Source organism: Pan troglodytes, chromosome 7 (genome assembly GCF_028858775.2).
Source record: "Pan troglodytes isolate AG18354 chromosome 7, NHGRI_mPanTro3-v2.0_pri, whole genome shotgun sequence".
In the NCBI taxonomy this organism is placed as follows: Eukaryota; Metazoa; Chordata; class Mammalia; order Primates; family Hominidae; genus Pan; species Pan troglodytes.
The window spans coordinates 108,836,835-108,853,634 of NC_072405.2; the positions used below are offsets into that span (position 1 = coordinate 108,836,835).

At 37.1% G+C, this 16,800-nt stretch overlaps 1 protein-coding gene across 14 annotated transcripts in view; it reads right to left on the reverse strand.

Annotated features, from left to right (window-relative positions):
* STK3 (serine/threonine kinase 3) overlaps positions 1 to 16,800 on the reverse strand; it is a 459,940-nt gene that overhangs the window by 223,732 nt on the left and 219,408 nt on the right. For 13 of the 14 annotated variants that reach the window (XR_010159291.1, XR_010159292.1, XM_063816448.1 and 10 more), the window contains 2 exons: positions 12,772 to 12,909; positions 335 to 460 (listed from right to left, as the gene is read on the reverse strand). Coding sequence is in view for 12 of the 14 variants with exons in the window: in XM_063816448.1 (XP_063672518.1) it covers positions 335 to 460; positions 12,772 to 12,909 (264 nt within the window). In the remaining 2 variants the exon portion in view is untranslated. Of the gene's footprint in view, positions 1 to 334; positions 461 to 11,605; positions 11,732 to 12,771; positions 12,910 to 16,800 lie in introns of those variants that run through there. The other variant, XM_063816455.1, reaches the window with a different exon arrangement.

The following is a 16,800-nucleotide window of genomic DNA, read 5'->3' on the forward strand; positions in this document are numbered from 1 at the left end:
GACCAGTTAAAAGAAAACTCCAGAAGATATGACACAAAACTGTATAAATTCAAGACAATATTTATTTAACAAACCCAGAGTTAGTATCAACTAGATACTAGGTACTGTGCAAGTTCATCCTATCAACATTACATTCCACTAATCACTAATTCTTAAGACATCAGAAAAAGATAGCAAACATATAATGCAAACCAAATATATTTTGAGATTCAATGAAAAAACGTATCTTACTTGTATAGTAAAACAGTAAGTGCTTTTAATATATTTAAAGAAACAGAATTATAGACAAATAACTCAGAAGAAAAAAATCAACTTTTTGAAGATAATTACAAACCGAATTTTCTTCTTCCTCTTCCAATTCTCGTTGCTGTTCCTCATGTCTTTTAGCTTTGATCTCCATAGCTTCTGTGATCAGGTCTCTTAATATTGATACAGGTTTTGCATTCTTGATAAAAGGATGCTAAAAAAGTAAAATTCAATGGTATAAATTCAAAAGATTTTTCTGAATTATAGCTAACAAATGTTAAAACAACATGTAAATGTTAACCAGGATCACAGGCTTCAATGATTGTTTTTTCATCTAGAATTAAATGTATAGGTTAAGAAAAGAGAGTATGGCCACTGCCTAGAAATAAAGAATTTGCTTTGGGGCTTGCTTAAAAAAAAAATTAAAGCACACATGCAAAAATGCAACCCTGTTAATAAAACTATAATATCCTTAAAGATCTAATTGTCCAAAGGAAGTGTACATTAGGAGTAAAAAAGATTAAGTTAAAAATAGGATTACAGATTATATTACACATAGAAATAAACTTATTTTGGTACTGAGTTACGGAATTTAATTAATCTTAATAAGTTGACAGCCAAAATCAGTGGCCAAAAGGAGAGCAACTATTTTGTTACTTCTTTAACATATTTTCTATTTTATTGTATCTTAAGTAATTTAACCAAGACAAAAATATTTTTTCAGAAAATGAATGTTGCCTAATTTCTTTACTATATATAAAATAACTTGTCACTTTTTAAAAAATGTCACCCTGATCTAGCTAAAATAGCTAAGCTCTCTATCATTCTGACAAAGAGAAGGAAAACTATCAGAATAGACCTAGGTTTTGAATTTGTTTTTATTGAGAAGGAGGGACATGAGAGAAAGTAGAGTGAAAGGTTATAATTTTGGATAGATAACCTAAATTTGGGGCAGCAATCAGTTTCAGTAATTTTCATAGTTACATGTCAGTTGATAGCATCAGGTAAAAGTGACCTGACTGACTGAGTGAGTTATTTGTTTATTTGTTTGTTTGAGACAGGGGCTTGCTCTGTTGCCCAGATGCGAGCACAATGGTGCAATCATGGCTCACTATAGTCTCGACCTCCTGGGCTCAAGTGATCCTCCCACCTCAGCCTTCCTAAGTGCTGGGAATAGAGGCATGAGCCACTGCACCCAGCCCTGAGTTATTTTAATAAACATCAAGAGAACACAAAAATATATTTAAAGACAAAAAAAAAATTGTGCTGAAGAAGAAATAGATACTTGAAAGAGGGTTTAAAATGGCAAACATATCATTTGGGACAACTATAAGAAAGAACTTTTTCAGAGTACAGAAATACTAAAATCAATTGTAAAGAACCAATAAATTATTTTAGAACAGTTATAGATTAATCTTACCAAACAAATTAAGTCCTATTAACATATCTGTGGTAGAGACTCCTGGTCATACACCAAAAATAGAGTTGTGGTTGGACCGACAATTGCCCAACTGGATCCTACATTTCTCAACTTAACCCATTCAGGTGGTTATATGCGACTAAGTGAATGCGGGGGCAAATACTGTGTTCCACTTCCTGGCCTGGGCTATGGAGGGCTCCTTGTTACTAATGGATAAGGGTGAGAGGTCAGGTTCTCCCAGAGTCCTGTACTGGTACTGTGGGAAGTAGTCTCATTTTAGCTGATTGGCAGTGAAAGTCCTGACCCTTCACCAGACTGCCTCTGACCCCACTCCAACAGGGAGGTTGTTGGGTTCTTATTCCTGCCTGGTAGGAGTATAAGTCTAGGCTCCCACATGGTCTTCACTGGCACTTAGGGAGGGGATACTTTCTACACTGCCTTGTGGAGACGAATGCCTTAGCATGACACTCAGTCTTCTCTGACACCGCCTCAGAAGGACTGGACAGCCTCAAAAGGATAGAAGTCTAGGTTCTCCATTTAGCCTTTGCTGGTGACCAGGGTAGGCCATAGTTTTCTTGGTGGTGCTTGGCTAGAGTAGAACGGTTATCGTCTGAAAGTTTTCAGTCTTACTAGGCTGTCCAATTCTCCGTCCTTCTGCTCGAAAGAGCAGGTTTTTATTTTTAGTTTGTGTCCAATGTTGTTTCTGGGTTGTTGGCTTCTCCACTACCCAGTGTGGGATAAATGAGGGAAAAAGAAACCCCAGGGAACTCACGGCTATGTCTTTCCTTGAGTCCCACCATCTCTAGCAGTCTATTGCCTTCTTTCCACCTTTTAGAGTCTTTTTATGCTTGTTTTATATACTTACAATGTCCATGGTTTTAGCTGTACTTTAATGAGGAAGTATAGAGAAAAATATGGTTACTCAATCTGTCCAGCGGCAGAAATCCCTTCTTCAACTCACTTTAAGCACTTGTTTTATCTGAAGTGTTTTTGTATAAATCATTAATTTTGAACACTATCAGTTTAGAAATTGATAATTCAGAACATGAACAAAATTTAAGAGGAAATATTTCAGATTTTAAAAGAATAAACTTTTCAAGCAGTCTTAATTTTTAAAATACATCATCAAGAATGTGATAGGTTGATCTGCAGTAATTTCTGTCTTCTCATTACTTTAGGTGGTTTAAGAATCCTCACCCTCTTTAATTTTTATTTTAGACACATTTAGAAATAGGAAAACTTTACTGCCTATTAGAATCTGGTACATTCATCTTTTTCTTGTTGAAATACTTTACAAAACCGTTCATATAATCACCCCTTGCCTGACATAAATATTATATATATATTTTTTAGTTTCCATTTTTTGCCATTCATGCATTTTTTAAGTTATATGTATTCAAATCATCCATTTTTCTTTTGTTTTATTGCACCGGAATGAATATATAAATATTCTCCTATATTAACCCCTAGTTCTTTCCTATTTCTATTTTTTGTTTTAGTTTTTTTAACATTTAAGACCTTAATCTATCTGGAAATTACTTTGGTGTTTCTGTGGTGAAGATCTAAGTTAATCCTCCCAACACCCCCTAAAGGCAGGCAGTTATCTCAGCACCATTTTTACTTTGTTTTTCCCTCACTGATTAGAAATGCTATCTTCATAATATGCTAGTTTCCTTTGTATATTATATACCATTTGTGGGCATTTAATTCTATCTCATACTGGCGTCACATACTTTTCTAAGCATTTAATAAAAACACGTAATTTGTTTATTAAACATAAAATTTGATTTTTCTATTAAATCAATCACTATATAATTCAGATGATGTTTATTTTTTGCCTACATGGTTTCTCAGCGACTGAAAACGGAATATCAAAATATCCCAACTTATTTATTTAGAGCAACCTCTTATGTCTTTAATTTGTAACATACATATTACTATATCAAGTTTATAACTATATCTTCCTTTATATTATGTTCTTTATCAATATTAAGTGACTCCATCCTCATTTACTGATTTCTGCTGTCAATTTTGCTTTTTTGATGTTATTCATAGTATCTTTTTATATTTTATTAAAATTTCATTGCCTGTTTTTAACTTTTTTTTTTAAATAAAAACAGACAATTGAAACATTTTTATTAGGTTAATTTCACTTTTTACGTTACTACAACAATAACAAAAATACCAATACCATTGAATACAATTAAGAAGTTTACTTAAATCATATTCCTCAAAATTTGGTGTGCATCATCACATGTGTTAGAATCATGGGAGCGAGGGCAGAGGGTTACTTCTAAATATTCAAATTCTCGGCCTCCCCCAGACAAACTGAATCAGAATTTCTAAGAATGTTGCCATAGAATCTGCATTTTAGCATTTCTTTCCAAGTGATTTTTATGCAAACCAAAATTAAAAATACTGCATTGACATTTTCCGTCCCAGTCTTCTGAAGATTGAAAGTTAACAGCAAATGTAAAATAACAGAAATTATAACAAACTATCTCTCAGACCACAGTGCAATCAAACTAGAACTCAGGATTAAGAATCTCACTCAAAACCACTCAACTACATGGAAACTGAACAAACTGCTCCTGAATGACTACTGGGTACATAACGAAATGAAGGCAGAAATAAAGATGTTCTTTGAAACCAATGAGAACAAAGACACAACATACCAGAATCTCTGGGACGCATTCAAAGCAGTGTGTAGAGGGAAATTTATAGCACTAAATGCCCACTAATTTCTGTTATTTTACATTGTTGACTTTCTGTCTCGTTGATCTGTCTAATGTTGACAGTGGGGTGTTAAAGTCTCCCATTATTAATGTGTGGGAGTCTAAGTCTCTTTGTAGGTCACTCAGGACTTGCTTTATGAATCTGGGTGCTCCTGTGTTGGGTGCATATATATTTAGTATAGTTAGCTCTTCTTATTGAATTGATCCCTTTACCATTATGTAATGGCCTTCTTTGTCTCTTTTGATCTTTGTTGGTTTAAAATCTGTTTTATCAGAGACTAGGATTGCAACCCCTGCCTTTTTTTGTTTTCCATTTGCTTGGTAGATTTTCCTCTATCCTTTTATTTTGAGCCTATGTGTGTCTCTGCACGTGAGATGGGTTTCCTAAATACAGCACACTGATGGGTCTTGACTCTTTATCCAATTTGCCAGTCTGTGTCTTTTAATTGGAGCATTTAGTCCATTTACATTTAAAGTTAATATTGTTATGTGTGAATTTGATCCTGTCATGATGATGTTAGCTGGTTATTTTGCTCGTTAGTTGATGCAGTTTCTTCCTAGTCTCGATGGTCTTTACATTTTGGCATGATTTTGCAGCGGCTGGTACCGGTTGTTCCTTTCCATGTTTAGTGCTTCCTTCAGGAGCTCTTTTAGAGCAGGCCTGGTGGTGACAAAATCTCTCAGCATTTGCTTGTCTGTAAAGGATTTTATTTCTCCTTCACTTATGAAGCTTAGTTTGGCTGGATATGAAATTCTGGGTTGAAAATTCTTGTCTTTAAGAATGCTGAATATTGGCCCCCACTCTCTTCTGGCTTGTAGGGTTTCTGCTGAGAGATCAGCTGTTAGTCTGATGGGCTTCCCTTTGAGGGTAACCCGACCTTTCTCTCTGGCTGCCCTTAACATTTTTTCCTTCATTTCAACTTTGGTGAATCTGACAATTATGTGTCTTGGAGTTGCTCTTCTCGAGGAGTATCTTTGTGGCGTTCTCCGTATTTCCTGAATCTGAATGCTGTCCTGCCTTGCCAGATTGGGGAAGTTCTCCTGGATAATATCCTGCAGAGTGTTTTCCAACTTGGTTCCATTCTCCCCATCACTTTCAGGTACACCAATCAGACGTAGATTTGGTCTTTTCACATAGTCCCATATTTCTTGGAGGCTTTGCTCATTTCTTTTTATTCTTTTTTCTCTAAACTTCCCTTCTCGCTTCATTTCATTCATTTCATCTTCCATTGCTGATACCCTTTCTTCCAGTTGATCGCATCGGCTCCTGAGGCTTCTGCGTTCTTCACGTAGTTCTCGAGCCTTGGTTTTCAGCTCCATCAGCTCCTTTAAGCACTTCTCTGTACTGGTTATTCTAGTTATACATTCGTCTAAATTTTTTTCAAAGTTTTCAACTTCTTTGCCTTTGGTTTGAATGTTCTCCCATAGCTCAGAGTAATTTGATCGTCTGAAGCCTTCTTCTCTCAGCTCGTCAAAGTCATTCTCCATCCAGCTTTGTTCCGTTGCTGGTGAGGAGGTGCGTTCCTTTGGAGGAGGAGAGGCGCTCTGCTTTTTAGAGTTTCCAGTTTTTCTGTTCTGTTTTTTCCCCATCTTGGTGGTTTTATCTACTTTTGGTCTTTGATGATGGTGATGTACAGATGGGTTTTTGGTGTGGATGTCCTTTCTGTTTGTTAGTTTTCCTTCTAACAGACAGGACCCTCAGCTGTAGGTCTGTTGGAGTACCCTGCCGTGTGAGATGTCAGTGTGCCCCTGTTGGGGGGGTGCCTCCCAGTTAGGCTGCTCAGGGGTCAGGGGTCAGGCACCCACTTGAGGAGGCAGTCTGCCCCTTCTCAGATCTCCAGCTGCGTACTGGGAGAACCACTGCTCTCTTCAAAGCTCAGACAGGGACATTTAAGTCTGCAGAGGTTACTGCTGTCTTGTTTGTCTGTGCCCTGCCCCCAGAGGTGGAGCCTACAGCGGCAGGCAGGCCTTCTTGAGCTGTGGTGGGCTCCACCCAGTTCGAGCTTCCGGGCTGCTTTGTTTACTCAAGCAAGCCTGGGCAATGGCGGGCGCCCCTCCCCCAGCCTTGCTGCCGCCTTGCAGTTTGATCTCAGACTGCTGTGCTGGCCATCAGCGAGACTCCGTGGGCATAGGACCCTCTGAGCCAGGTGTGGGATATAATCTCGTGGTGCGCTGTTTTTTAAGCCCGTCGGAAAAGCGCAGTATTAGGGTGGGAGTGGCCTGATTTTCCAGGTGCCGTCCGTCACCCCTTTCTTTGACTAGGAAAGGGAACTACCTGACCCTTTGCGCTTCCCGAGTGAGGCAATGCCTCACCCTGCTTCGGCTCGCGCACGGTGCGCACACCCACTGACCTGCGCCCACTGTCTGGCACTCCCTAGTGAGATGAACCCGGTACCTCAGATGGAAATGCAGAAATCACCTGTTTTCTGCGTCGCTCACGCTGGGAGCTGTAGACTGGAGCTGTTCCTATTCGGCCATCTTGGCTCCTCCGAAAATCTTCTCTTGAGAAAAGTGAATGGAGAAATAAAGATTTCTCATTTCCGACAAAAGAAAATAACCAGCATTGATTTGCTATTTCTGTTGTTATGACTGCTTCCAGGTGGTTGTCTTTGGATCTGCTCTGTTCCTGTGCACCTCTTCTTGGAATATAAATTTCTGAGCCTCAATGTGTCCTGATGCTGTTCCTTTCTTTCACCGTGAGAGTTACCCAAAGCTCGGCGTCCGTGATGGGTTAGAGGGCTTCCGAGGTGATCGAGCAGTGTCAGTCTTCAGCCGCTAAGCCGAGAAGATCTGGGAAGGAGTCAGAGAGCCTTGGGCCGGAGTTCCAGGGGCTCTCGGAGTGGCGGATTTGAAATTGGTGAGATGTATCTTGGGCTGGTCGGTCTGAGGACCTGAGGTCGTAGGTGGATCTTTCTCAAGGAGCAAAAAGCAGGAGGACGGGGGATTGATCTCCCAAGGGAGGTCCCCCGATCCGAGTCACAGCACCAAATTTCATGCACGTCCGTGTGAAGAGACCACCAAACAGCTGTTTTTAACTTTTAACCCAAATTCTTTTAAGTATGCCTCATATAGAAACATGAGTTGGATTTTATGTAAGTTTGTAAGTTTATCTCATGTAGAAAGCATGGAGTTTCATTTATCTTATGAACTAAGCGAACCATTTAGTACTTAACTAAATATTATTTAATAAAAAAATTAACCACTTATGTTAGTATATAATTATATGCTAATGCCATTTTATCACAATTGTTTCACATTATGTAAAACATACATGTTTTATCATAATATTCTATCATAAATGTTTTACATTTGCCATCTTGTTTTTTCTGCATTCTTTTTTACGTTGCTTTGCAGTTTTAATTTTACCACCCGCTAATCTTAAAATGCCTTTAAAAATATACAGATAGTCCCTGACTTACAAAGGTTCAATTTAGGATTTTTCAACTTTACAATGCTGCAAAAGTGATATGCATTCAGTAGGAACCATACTTGGAATTTTGATATTTGATATTTTCCCAGGCTAGTAATATGTGGTACAATACTCTCTTCTGATGCTGAGCATGGAGGTATTAATAAGTCCCAGCTCCCAGTGAGCTATGCGATCATGAGGGTAATTAACCAATATTCTATAGTGTACTGTGTTGTCAGCATTTTTTGGATATTGTGTTTTGTGTTTTCACATTCAATTGCGTCTACAAAACACTCAACTACACTAATGTATGTGTTCTGGGCACGTTTTTGGTAGGCTAGGCTAAGCTAGGATAGGTGTATTTTAACACCTTTTTGACTTACAATATTTTAAACCTTCATTGGGGTTTATCAGGACCTAACTCCATTGTAAGTTAAGGAGCACTTGTACTTAAAAACTTGGCAATTTGTCTGATAAAACTTCTCTTCTGACTCAAGAATACTCAAATAATATGGTCTTGCTCTTCATGTACCCTTTTAACTTTATTAGCCAGTTCCTCTTTGTTGATCAAAACCATGTCTGCAGCAGTTATGTAGGGAAAGCATGAGTACAAATGAAATTGGACATACTGAGATTTTGAGATTAAGAATGTTAAGCTCTATAGACTAACTGTAGCATAACGCTATAGTGAATTCACAATGAATTGCATAAAAGCAGGGTTGTGGTAAATTGGACGAACCAGATAAGTATATTGGCTTTTCTTAAAAATAACTGCAGCTTAGAAGGGTAGTTTATACATTCCCCTGAGAAGATAAAGTATAATGTAGTTTGAAATTTCTATACTTTGTTAAAGAAATATAATTCTACTGGTTTCTAGTTTCTGTAGTGTTGGTCTTCTCTCACTTCTGTTAATACATAATCAGTCACTAAATCCTTCTCATTCTTTGATCAGATTTACTATTTTCTATTTTGGCAACTATTTTTTTAAACTCAGGTCCTTAACAATTCACACCTGTATTATTACAGCGCCTCCTCATTCTATTTCTATACTTTGTTGCAATATTATGTTATCAAAGACATTCTTTTCTTACATTCTCTTGTTTACGTATGTAAGTAAGGTGGCTCTCAGACAAAATTGAGGCATCTCATCCGAGGCATCAGAATACCCTTCTTGCTTCACTGTTGTCTGTATCTAAACTCAGACACCATTTCTCTAACTGGTGTTTCTGTTCTGGCTAAGCAGATCTTACTGTGTTCTAAAATACATCTCCCATTTTTGTGTCTTTGTTCATATTGGTCATACCATTTCTCCTCCCTAAAATGATCTGCTTCTTCTGTATGAGGTATCTGTGATTACCATATCCATTCTTCTACTTTTACATTTCTTAATCATATAGGCTGTGCATCATGAATGTAACTTCTACATTGTATTGTAATTTTTTAACATTTTTGTCTTTCATTTCTCAAAGAATATAACTTCAGTTTTTTGTATGTTTTTGGGGTGTGTGTGTGACCTTTCTACTAGTTTGTCAAAAATGTTTAGAGTAGGACAGGAGTCTTTTCTTTCTTATTGCTCTACACTCCTCTAGGACACTGTCTTTGTCTTTACAGTTGTTTGAAGTTGTGTTGTAAGTACCTCTGTTTTCCAACTTGATAAAAAGGGAAGAGATCATGGAAGACTGCTCACTGACTTTATTTATTTATTTATTTATTTATTTATTTTGAGACAGAGTCTCACTCTGTTGTCCAGGCTGGAGTGCAGTGGTGCGATCTTGGCTCACTGTAATCCCTGTCTCCCGGGTTCAAGTGATTCTCTTGCCTCAGCCTCCCAAATAGCTGGGACTACAGGCATGCACCACCATGTCTGGCTAATTTTTGTATTTTTCATATAGACGGGGTTTCACTATGTTGGCCAGGCTGGTCTTGAACTCCTGATCTCAAGTGATCCACCTGCCTCGGCCTCCCAAAGTGCTGGGATTACAGGCGTGAGCCACGGTGCCTGGCCACTTACTGACTTTAGAATCTAGGCTGCCCACCAGCAGGTATAAGGATCATCTTCAGATCAGGAACTCCGGTGCTAATAGACTGAAACTGAACCTTGTCTTTTAACATCTCCAGGGTTTTAATTTATCTTTAAAAACTACTAAAATTTCAATTTAATAATCTCAAAGGATCCTTCCCTTCTATGATTTTTAAAAATTTATACAATAATCTATCTGTGTCATAGAAAATCAATCACTATTTTAAAAATCCATCAGGAATTTCTTTTTAAATATTGTTTCTTTGTTTACTGGAAATGAATATGGTATAATCTGTACACGTAAGCTATAGATATATGTCAACTAAAATTTGGTAATAAGATTGTCCACTGAGAGTTAAACTATGATTTAAATTAGGGGTCCCCAACCTCCAGCTGCAGACTGGTACCTGCCTTGGCCTGTTATGAACTGGGCTGCACAGCAGGAGGTGAGTGAGCATTACAGCCTGAACTCTGCCTACTGTCAGATCAGCAGTGGTATTAGATTCTAACAGGAGCACAAACCCTATTGTGACCTGCACATGTGAGGGATCCAAGTTGCATGCTCCTTATGAGAATCTAACTAATGCCTAATGATCTGAGGCAGGACAGTTTAATCCTGAAACAATCCCACCTCTGCTCACCATCCATGGAAAAACTGTCTTCCATGAAACCAGTCCCTGGTGCCAAAAAGGTTGGGGACAGCTAATTTAAATCATAACAGATAAGACATACAAAACTCCTTGAAGAGACAGAATGGTTCCTAGGCTTCCTGCCAAATAAGACTCTAATGAGGCCAAAGATAATTATCCTACCCCCCCAAAAAAAAATTTAAATCAGAAGTTTGTTAGGTTAAATACACACATATTAACTTTAATATGTACAAGTACTGGATACTAGGAGTCCAAAGGTAGTACCCTTTGGACTACTTTAAAATACATATATATTTCAGCAGGGCGAGATAGCTCACGCCTATAATCCCAGGAATTTGGGAGGCCAAAGTGGGCAGATTACTTGAGCCCAGGAGTTCGAGACTAGCCTGGGCAACATGGCGAATCCTGTCTCTACGAAACAGACAAAAGTTAGCTGGATGTGGTGGCATGCATCTGTAGTCCCAGCTACTCAGGAGGCTGAGGTGGGAGGATAGGTGGAGCCTGGGAGGTAGAGGTTTCAGTGAGCGAGATCATGCCACTGCACTCCAGCGGGGGCAATACAGTGAGACCCTATCTCAAAAAATACATGGGCCGGGCACGGTGGCTCATGTCTGTAATCCCAGCACTTTGGGAGGCTGAGGCAGGCGGATCACTTGAGGTCAGGAGTTTGATACCAGCCTGATCAACATGGCGAAACTCTGTCTCTACTAATAATACAAAAATTAGCCAGGCATGGTGGCACACACCTGTAATCCCAACTACTTGGGAGGCTAAGGCACGAGAATCACTTGAAACCAAGAGGCAGAGGTTGCAGTCAGCCAGGTGCCACTGCACTCTAGCCTGGGTGACAGAGTGAGATACCATCTCAAAAAAATAAAAAATAAAATATATACACACACATATAATATACATATATAACACATACATATATATTTCAAATGAATATTGACAATATTTCAAAATAAATGTTTTAATCAATTTTTGTGAAAAAATAAAATTTTACCATCTTAACCATTAATTTTTGAAAGGTAGTATTTGCACATAACCCAAATCGCAAAAGTCTCAAACAGTTTTCATCAAAAAGCAAGTCTCCATCCCAGTCCCGCCCCATCCATAGTTAGTTACCTTTTCTGGAGGCCAGTTTCTTGCTTATTTTTCCAGAGATACTTCATTATAAGCATTAAGATATGTATATATGTTGTGTGTACATAGGTGTATTTTTCCAGTAACTCTTTTTCTTGTACTTTAAATTGTTTCCAACTTGTTGACAGATATTTAGGATCTTTCCAATCTTTTACAATTTCAACGTTCTACGAATATTTTTACACATGTTATTTCACACATGGTTAAATATTTCTGTAGAATAATCCTAGAAGTGCAATTGTTGGGTCAAAGAATATATGGATTTTTATTTTAAATAGATATTGCTGTACTGGCATCTATGGAGATTGAGTACCAAGTTACACTTTCATAACAATAAACATTATACTTAAGAGCCTGTTTTCCATACCCCTCAATACATCCTTTTGGAAAAATGGGACTTTGGAAAGTTACTTTTTTTTTTTCCTTTTTTCTTTTTTTGTTCTTTTAACCCAATGGTTCCTTTAGAGACAGGGAAGTCCCTTTTTACAAGAACCATGTTTTTCATCCTTTTGTCACTTAACAATAGAAATCATTTAGCAAATATCAAGTTTTGTTAATGTGAGACATACTTATTATTAGCTGAAAGTTCTAAGACTATTCTGTTGGGGAAATTAAGATTCACAAACACCTATTATAAATATTAAATTATTTCTATTTGCATTAAATTTTAAGGTAGATTTTAAAATCTACTGACATTCTGGATACAAAGTCTACTTACAATTATTCTATCAAAAAAAATTGAAACTCTGAAGCTCTTCATTTAGATAATCCTGTAACTGATATTTACAACGTGATAATCTCTTCAAGGAGTCCAGGGATCTTGTACTTACATATTTTATGGTGGAGCAAAAAGTCAAAGGATAAATGCTGAGTCAAGGAACAGAAGAAAAAAAAACCATGAGAAATAGTAACTATGAAGACAAAGATTCCTTTCTGAAAGGAGAATGCTTTGGAAATTTTGTTTTAAAACGACTCTGGGGGAAATGAGGGGACGAGAGGGGAGGAAAGAAAAGAAGGGAGCAAACAGGAGGGGAGGGGAGGTTTACATCTTTAGAAATCAGTTATGAAACACACAGCAATTCTGGCCAATGTCGGAAAGCTGAAAGGTATGAAGAAAATATCCTTCCCTTCGAGGCACAAGCACTGACCTGTAAAAGTTGTGTTGCAGTAGCTCTCTGCTCAGGATTCTTCACCAAACACTTTTTAACAAAATCGGTGAAATCATCGGACCAAAGTTCTGGCTTTCTGAATGTTGGTGGTGGATTTGTGGGAATCATAAAAATAGCCTAGTACAAATGAAATATCCAAAAGACAGTAAGAATCACACTAGCACAATCAAATAAACAAATCTCTTTATCTGTCTTTTTATCAGACTCTAAATTTGAAAAACAAATTTAAGCTGTTCTAGGATTTCTAGTAAGACTGAAATTCAGGAAGCCAGTCCATCTGCTACTAATGTAATCATTTCCCATTAAATTTCCTCTATTTGAATTGTAGCTCATTGAGCACATCATTCTTTATTTTACCTATTACTTTTTTTTATCAGTCTCTAAAGAAGACTATATTTCTGACCCACTAAGGACTTTCCCTAAACATATATATTCCCAAATTTTGCTACTACATGCCAGATTTACTTCTTGTTTCAGTTTTATATAAGCATTGCTGCTTAAAATGGGTAGTAGGAGTCCAATTTGCTTTTGCAATCCAGAATATTTAAGTAAAATTACTGCTATAATTTGAAATAATACTTGATAGAGCCAAGACTTTTCTCTTTTTAAATATGAGTCAAAATTTCAAATGAAAAATTTCAAAGGTAATATACTACTTTAATTTATTACTAATGATTGAGTACTTATAATTTAGTGGTAATGATAATACATTCAGAAAGCTCAAAAATCAAAAGCCATAAAAAGAGTCCATCTCATCTCTCGCCTCCTAGATAGTCACCCTGGCCTGTTTTTGCTTTTAATCTGAGTATGTTTATGACCCAAGAAGTAGATTAAAAAAAAAAAAAAAAACCTGAAGACATTCTAAATATGAAATACAAGTCAGGGGGTTAATGTAGATGTCCCAACATGAGTAATAAAATGTTCAAACTAGAATAGTATCTACAGGAATGAAATGGAAGAAATGAAGCATGAGATACTTCAAAGGAGGAACCAAGAGTACATGCTAATAATATTGTTTTGGAGAGGTGAAAAAAGGAAGCATGAAAAATTACTCCAGAATTCAAGAAATAAGAAATAGGTACCTTAAATTGCAAGGCACTCAGGTATTTTAATAATTGCCTATATCATTCTTTTGAATGCCCTCAGAATATGCAGCCATTTAATATAATGCATTATCATTGGTTTCTAACTTGGAAAGTGATCAAATGGACTTTCTGTGGACACAGCGGCAAAGACTCAATATCCAAGTCTGTTGATTATAGGTTAAGAGTCAATCTTTTTACCAGTATATGCATCTTCTTTCAAAAAACGTAAATTCTTTAATAGATTAGAATATTTTTATATACCTCACGTCATGTTATACATACTACATCTATGATAGTCTTTCAAAAGCAGTGTAGCCAGTATTACAAAACAATAAACATCTTTCAATCAAACAAATATTTATAAAGCATTTCTGTGTATTCAGAACAATGCTATAATTTAGAGGTATCAAAACAAAGGGCCACAGGCCAAATAGTGCCAGTGGACCTACTTCGTTCAGAAAAAATCAATCTCACATTGCCACAAGATGAATCTGCTGTAATTAGACTAATTTAAACTAGGACATATGTTCTTCCTTTTGCATGAGCTCTATCTAGCCTGGCTCAATTATCTACTTTATGTGATGGTCCCTTTAAATATCAGACCTTATAAACCCGGCTATTACAGTTTTTAAAATAGGATACATATCTCAGACCCCCAGAGCTCACAGTCAACTTGTGCAGGAAAAAAAAAAAACACATATGAAACGAATAGCAAACAACAAAGTGCCAGACAATGAAATTCTGCCTGCAAATAACCTAATTAATCTCAGACAGCTCCACAGTTGAGGCAGAACCTAATAAGGCTTTAAAAAATGAGTAAAATGGGGTTAAAAGCAGCTGCTGGAAAAGGTACACAAAACCACCTGCTACTTTCAACTAGAGAATAAAAATAAATTTGAACTCTCATCTCCGTGAAACAGTTCAAAGGACTTACATAAGCCCCTATATAGACTGACCTCAAACTGCAGGTAAATTATACTAGATTGTCTAGATAAATATTGTTCATCTGCACTTCTGTTGTAAACTGGTGGATAACACAATGATTTATGTCCTTGAAGCCAATGCTCTCCTTTGAACTTTGAGGCAATGAGTTGCAGTCTTATCTTGAGATAATCTTAACATATAAGGCTCACCTTAGCAGTAGCTATTAGAAACCCAAGGATAAAAAGCTTAACTCTAACTCTTATTTACCCAGTACTCTCATAAAGTGAACCTAAAATGTCACATTCTACCCTCAAATATGCATTGAACAAGCATGAACACCGAGCATACAGTCCAAACAAATAAGTCTTAGTGTATGATCTACACCAAAATGTCTCCAGGAAAACCACTATGCCATTTATTTCCATTTTTTAAGGTTAGCTCATCAATAATAGATTTTCTTGACAGCCTTACTGTACTAATTTAACTAATTTAACCTAATAATGAACCACAGAGGATCCTCTTAAGAATCTCTAGGTTTTATATGAGTTGATTAGGTAATAGGCCCCTTCTATAGAAAGTTTTGGCAATCAGTGGCTCACTTTAGACTAACAATTCATTCCCTTGCCACCAACCAAATCACAGGGACACACATTACAGCCATATAATTTATCTTATCTCTAACACCATTTTGATTGAAGAATGTTAGTAAAATAAATGACATGATTATCCTTGTGTTTGTTTCTACACAATGTGTTGCTTAACTACATACCAAACCTCTGATTATGTTTCTAAAAGAACTACTCTGATCACAAGCAGTTTAATAAGCCAAGAAATCTAGGTGCTTTGAAACAACTAATTATCTTCATGCCTGAAATGTCATGCCTTAGACTGCAAAAGTACCCAGGAGATGTGGAAAGGGCTGAAAATGAGAATCAACAATGACTGAACTTTATAATCTCAGTGGAATGAGTCAACACATGTCTGACTCTACAGCAGCTGAGTCTGTGAATGTATAGAAGTGATGGGCATGCCAGAATAACAAAGAAATTCATGCTATTATTTAAGAACCTCAGATATATGAGCAAAAGGTTATCTTCACAACAAATAAATGAGATAAAGGATGAGAAAACACTATAAAACTATAAAGAAGTAAACAAATATAGCTGTTTCCTGATAGCAAACATAATACACAGGTAACAAGCTAAATAAAATTTAAAAATAATTTCTGGAAAGGAAATAAAGTAATTACACTAATTTATAAAAGACAGTACAAATAAAAGCAAACAGTACAATGTGATGAGGCCAATACTGGACATGAGTCAGAAAAACTGGCTTGAGTTCTAAATCACTACCTGACTGTGTGGCTTTAGTATCATTTTGTCTTTTTTTCCAAGTAAGGAGGTTGAACTGGATGTTTATCAGGTCCCGTACTGGGTATAAAAAGACCCTGGCACTCTTTACCAGGTATTAAAAAACCCTGGTACTCTAACTGCCTAGCAATTGAAGGGTAAAATTATACTAAACAAGTATTAAATTGCTAGTTAGGAAAGGGATGGAGAAGAGGAAAAAGAGGGAAGGACAGGAAAAGGCCTTTTAGATGTTAATATAAAAATGTGAATCTAGACCAGGTGCAGTGACTCATGCCTGTAATCCCAACACTTTGAGGGGCTGAGGCAGGTGGATCACCTGAGGCCAGGAGTTCGAGACCAGCCTGGCCAATATGGTGAAACCCTGTCTCTCCCAAAAAACAAAAATTAGCCAGGCGTGGTGGCAGGCACTTGTAATCCCAGCTACTAGGGTGGCTGAGGCAGAATTGCTTGAACCTGGGAGACGGAGGTTACAACGAGCCAAGATCACGCCATTGCACTACAGCCTGGGCAACAAGAGGGAAACTCCGTCTAAAAAAGAAAAAAAATGTGAATCTAAATTTTTATCACCATTCCCTCAAAAGCAAATATGAAATATACAGAAATTTTGAAGAGAATAGTAAATCTAAAGT